Below are 5203 nucleotides of genomic sequence, written 5' to 3'. Positions count from 1 at the left end.
CTAAACATAACAATACTTGGGCTCAACCAAGCGATAAGCCCAAGCATATACGAGTCTAGTGAACTTCTAGACTCAATATTCGTGGACTCAAGCAAGCACTGATCCCATTTACAAATGGATCCGACGAGCTGTCAAACTCATTATCTTTAAGCTCAACTATGAGTTGAGTTCAAATATATATGGCTCTAGCAATCTTGTCAAGCTCCATTTTGAATCACAATATTTTGATGAGTCAAGGATATTTCTTCTCTTTTGTACATAAGAGGTTTTAATGTTATGAGAGGAAGATGACATTTTAGTTCTTCTTTCCATTAAAGGGTAAAAACAATGGATTATAAAGATATATTGGATCCTTAAAAAAGAAATTGCTATTAATCTACCATTTCTGTGTTTGAATTTCCTTTGCTTTGCACTGGCTTTAAAAACTTTGTGAAAATTTTAAAACTTAATTGAAGATAAATTTTATATAATAGAAAAAAAAAAAAGAATCTAAACCCCCCCTCTCTCACATTTCCATCATTTAATTCAATTTTATCATAATTTTATCTTTAAATATTATGTTGGTTTAGGATTTCACTTTTGCTAGGCGTTATTATTCCTTGAAAAGTTCTCTCTCTCACTCTCTCTTTTGTATTTTCATCATCTAATTTTATTTCATTTTGACTTCATCTTTAAATGTTATGTTAATCTACCCTTCATGTGTTTGGATTTCCCTTGCTTTCTATGCTATCATGGCTTCAAAGACCTTGCAATAATTCAGAAACTTATTTTGAAGATTAGTTTTTCGAAATAAAATTTAGAGTTATAATTGAAAGGAAAATTGAACGTTATAGTTTGGAGACAAATATGTTATTTTCCCAATTTCATGTAAAGAACAAACTTGGGCCTTTGCAAACCAATTGCCGAACAAAAACAAACTTGGGCCCATTCAGACCATGTGCCGAAACAAAAACCCATGGAAGGGGAAATCGACGAGTTTGGTGTCCAAGAGCAGTTCCTCGCACGTTTTGGCAACCCAATCTATAAATTACAATTAAATTTATGTTTGATAGTATACTGCATGATAATTTTTAATTAAAAATAAATTAAAATAATAATTTTTAGATATTTTTTTTATTTTTAATATTAATATATAAAAAAATTAAAAAAATACTTTTGATATTTTTTCAAAAAAAAAAAAAAAACAATTTAAAAAACAGAGCTATCACACTTAAATTTGCTTTCCTGCTAACAAAATTAATAATACACCGGGCGATTTCTTGTTGGAGCAAGTGTTTTTAATTTTTTTTTAATATTGTATTCCCATGTAAAGAAGCTTGATAAAAAATAATTTGTATGAATATCTTTTTTTTTTTAGAAAAAATTACCACACTTTTATGCATGATTAATAAAACTTGTTTTGTATTGAATATATTTTCTAGAAATATTATCTAAATTAAAATATTATATATACTAATATATAAAAATAAATATACTTTTATACTATAATATACTCTAATATATTATTCTCTATATAAATATATTAGCAGTTTATTATTTTATAATAGTATTATATTTAAGATATTTTATTAATATATTATTTTTTTATGCATAATAAAATATTGTATTAATTTAGTTTTTAGATTTTTTTTATGGAAAGTGTTTTTAATTTTTTACACTGTAAATGTTTTTTTCTTTCATCTTTTGATTAGATTTTGATAATATAGCCAAAGAAAAATCATATATGAAGATTTTTAGCATCGGTGTTGCATCTCGATTGGGACAGTGCCACGTGTAAATCCCGCCTGCCACTGAATAAAAACCGTCTTTTAAAATAAAGAGCAACTACTCACCACCACTAAAGCCCCTTCACCTCTACAGCTCCACCCCATAGAAAGCAAAATATGCCTGTCTTCGAAGCTATGGCAGTTTTATCTCCCTCTGCATCGCTGTTAACGAAAACCCTCCAGCCAAAAATCACCACCAATCACCAAACTCCTATATTCCTCAATAAATCTACAGCAAAGCTTGAGTCCAACAAAATTATTAGCATTTGTTCTCCACAGCTAAGCAACACTAAAGCCTCTGCAATCTCTGGATCTCCAGGCAATTAGCATCTGTTTCTTGTTGCGTGTATTCAATTATATTTTTTTCTTTTCTTTTTGAGTTGATCAATATAAGTTTGAATGTTTTTGATGCGATCAATAGGAATCGAAGCTGCTTCTGGTTTAGTTAGTGAAGACACAACTAATATCTTGGATACCGTGGAAGTGTTTGATTTGAATGGAAACGCAATTCCAATTTCTGGTTTGTGGAAAGATAGGAAAGCTGTTGTTGCATTTGCTCGGCACTTTGGGTAACTAAAAGCTTTGCCTCATCTCATCACCCCTCCTTAATTTTTCGCTTTGTTTCTTATGTAAATTCAGTTCGATTTCAGATGTGTACTTTGCCGGAGACGGGCTGATTACCTTGCAGCCAAGAAGGTAATTGTTGTTTATTGATTATCTTTGTTTCTTAAGTATTCACGGCAAGTGATATTATGCATATCAAATATGTCAATAGGATATAATGGATGCATCTGGGGTGGCACTTGTTTTAATCGGTCCTGGAAGTGTTGATCAGGTATATTTTTTCTCAATTTCTTTGCATAATTGTTTCAGTTTTCAGGAGCTAAGAATGTAGTGATAGCATGCTTGTATAATTCATCAAGAACAAGAGTTAAAAGAATGTGGTATTGACTATAAACTGCATTTCCATGGTGTCGCTTATGTTGGCCAGCTATTTGTTGTTTTGACCATCACTGGTAACTTGGTGTAGGCAAAAACATTCTCTGAGCAAACGAAATTCAAAGGAGGTATGTTACCTTTCAGATAGCATAGCCTTGATAACCATGTAGCAATCCGATGCAAATTCTCCATATGCCACACGGTTATTGATATGGTTGGTCTTCTTCTAATTGCAACTTAATGGCAAAACCTTTTCTTCTTTTATTGTTTTCCTTCGCAGAAGTTTATGCAGATCCTAGCCACTCATCATACAAGGCATTACAATTTGTTTCTGGTGTCTCAACCACATTTACTCCTAAAGTATGTATGCACAATCCATTGAAATCTTCCATGAGTTATTTAGTAGTGCCTTCTTAATTTCAAGTGTATGTGCTCTGCTGACTTGTAGTAATTGGGATATCCCAAAATTATAAAGAACTAGTAACCTGGAGAAGAGATGTCCAAAATTTTAGCATTTCTTTATTGTAAAGAGGCTTTCTCAAATCTGCAGGCAGGCCTTAAGATAATACAGTCATACATGGAAGGGTATCGACAAGACTGGAAACTTTCGTTTGAAGGGGACACTGTGGCTAAAGGCGGCTGGTATGTGATCCACCTTATCGCAATCATAGTCGCCATTATGAGATTCACAAGAAGTTACCTGAAACTGCAAGAACGAAATTTTACACTTGCCACATGGAGAATTGCTATCATGTCTAATATACATTTGGTCTCATTCAGAACTTTTAGGTGGTCTTTAAATAATCCGGAAAATTTTGTTAACAAATGTCAACTTGATTGATTCTCAGGCAGCAAGGTGGAATTATAGTCGCAGGTCCTGGTAAAACGAATATCTCATACATCCACAAGGTTAGTGCCTATACTTTTCCTTGTCCTCTCTCATTCTGATTTAGCTAGTTAGTAGGGAATGGGAACTGTGTTGTTTCAAGTTTGAAGTCATCTTGATGGAGGGAAGTTTGAAAGTCCAAATCACCATGGAGTCTCCATGGGGCATGGCGTTATATATAACTAAAACTCGGTGGGGCCTTAATTTGAAAACTGTTGAGTTAACTTTTTAATTAAGATTTTTATAAATAAAAATTTAATGTGGATCCGACGAATATATTAGATCTAAAGTACTTGGGCTTGACAGTAATCCAAGTTTAAGGTAACATGAGTCTGATAAGCATGTCAGATCCAAAAAACTTGGACATTACTAAATTCTAAGGCTATATGCTTAATCCTGGACAATCTTTTACAATAAAAATATTAAAGACATGATAAATTGTCATTTCTATACTCACAGGTGTATTAAGGGACCTACCATACTTACCATCTCATTAATGATATATAAGAGATATTTGTCTCTCATTAATGTCACTGAAAGTAGAAGACTTTTCAAAAAAAATTTTATCTGAAAACGACAAGGTTCAGTGGGTATAAATACCCCTGAACCATCTAGGTAAAATGTTAGAACTTTTCATCTTAAGATAAAAATATCGATTTCAGAGCATTAACCAACTTAAAACTCAAAAACAAATATCTTTGTTCCTTGAATTTAAAGTTCTTTTAAGTTATTTAATACATTTCTCATAAATATATTGACTTTATCATCGAAGGGTCTTAAAGGCTATTGAGACTGTTTTTGTAGGTACTCAAGCTTCTATCATAAGCCTAAATATTCCTTATATTAAGAAGAAGAAATCCAATAACTTGAATATATAGATTAATCACTATCCCAAACACTAAATAACATTTTATTTACATATCTTGGATTTTAAGATATCATGAAAAGCCTTTTTACATTCTTTATTGTAAATTGAGCTATATAAAAGGCCAAATTAATGCCTTATGCACCTTTTATAAACTAAATCATTTTAAAGTATTAATGTTAAAATGCAATGGATCCTTGATTTATTTATTTATTTTGTAATATAATAAAAGTTTTTTTGATTGGGCAGGATAAAGAAGCAGGGGATGATCCAGATATTGAAGATATAATCAAAGCATGTTGCTAGGGAGAACACTTTTTGTTTTTGTTTTTTTTTTCATGAAAGAACACATACTTAATTATAACATAATATCGTTTGATTATCAAAACTAAATAATTAGTTATTGTATTATCAATAATTAAATAGTTGATTATTAACATGATAGTACTTCGCTTGAGTTGTGACAAAGTATAAAGCAAACTTCAATGGAATCGGGGTCTTTTCACAACTATTATAAGGGTTTGAAGGTTAGAAAAAAAGAGTTTGGCTGATAGTCTACAAACTCCTACAAAACAAGTCCTTTATGTAGTATTAGGACCCTTCGACACTTAATTTAGTAAGAATGTAAGAGAATGTTGAATTAAAAGCTGCGTGTTGTATATTGCAAGGATGGGAGTTGAAGATGATAAATGCATGGAATGTGGTTCTTAAAATGGTTTTTTTTTAGTGATTTAATGAATAGAATTC

At 31.3% G+C, this 5203-nt stretch overlaps 1 protein-coding gene across 1 annotated transcript; it reads left to right on the top strand.

Annotated features, from left to right (window-relative positions):
* The first annotated feature begins 1822 nt into the window (after window positions 1-1822).
* LOC118048534 (thioredoxin-like protein AAED1, chloroplastic) lies at window positions 1823-4967 on the top strand. Its single transcript, XM_035058279.2, has 9 exons — window positions 1823-2085; window positions 2188-2335; window positions 2417-2462; window positions 2542-2601; window positions 2797-2833; window positions 2986-3065; window positions 3256-3347; window positions 3554-3614; window positions 4706-4967. Exons 1-9 carry the CDS (start codon window positions 1884-1886, stop codon window positions 4760-4762), a joined length of 783 nt encoding a protein of 260 aa, XP_034914170.1. The 5' UTR covers window positions 1823-1883; the 3' UTR covers window positions 4763-4967.
* Window positions 4968-5203: the final 236 nt, after the last annotated feature.

Source organism: Populus alba, chromosome 6 (assembly GCF_005239225.2).
Source record: "Populus alba chromosome 6, ASM523922v2, whole genome shotgun sequence".
In the NCBI taxonomy this organism is placed as follows: Eukaryota; Viridiplantae; Streptophyta; class Magnoliopsida; order Malpighiales; family Salicaceae; genus Populus; species Populus alba.
The sequence above is the reverse complement of the archived record's forward strand: the minus strand, read 5'-3'. Positions and strand labels throughout refer to the sequence as shown.

Coding starts and splice junctions, on each gene's coding strand:
- LOC118048534 (XM_035058279.2), top strand. CDS start 1,884: ATGCCTGTCTTCGAAGCTATGGCAGTTTTATCTCCCTCTGCATCGCTG. Junction 2,336..2,416: donor GCATTTGCTCGGCACTTTGG/GTAACTAAAAGC, acceptor GTTCGATTTCAG/ATGTGTACTTTGCCGGAGAC. Junction 3,615..4,705: donor ATATCTCATACATCCACAAG/GTTAGTGCCTAT, acceptor TTGATTGGGCAG/GATAAAGAAGCAGGGGATGA.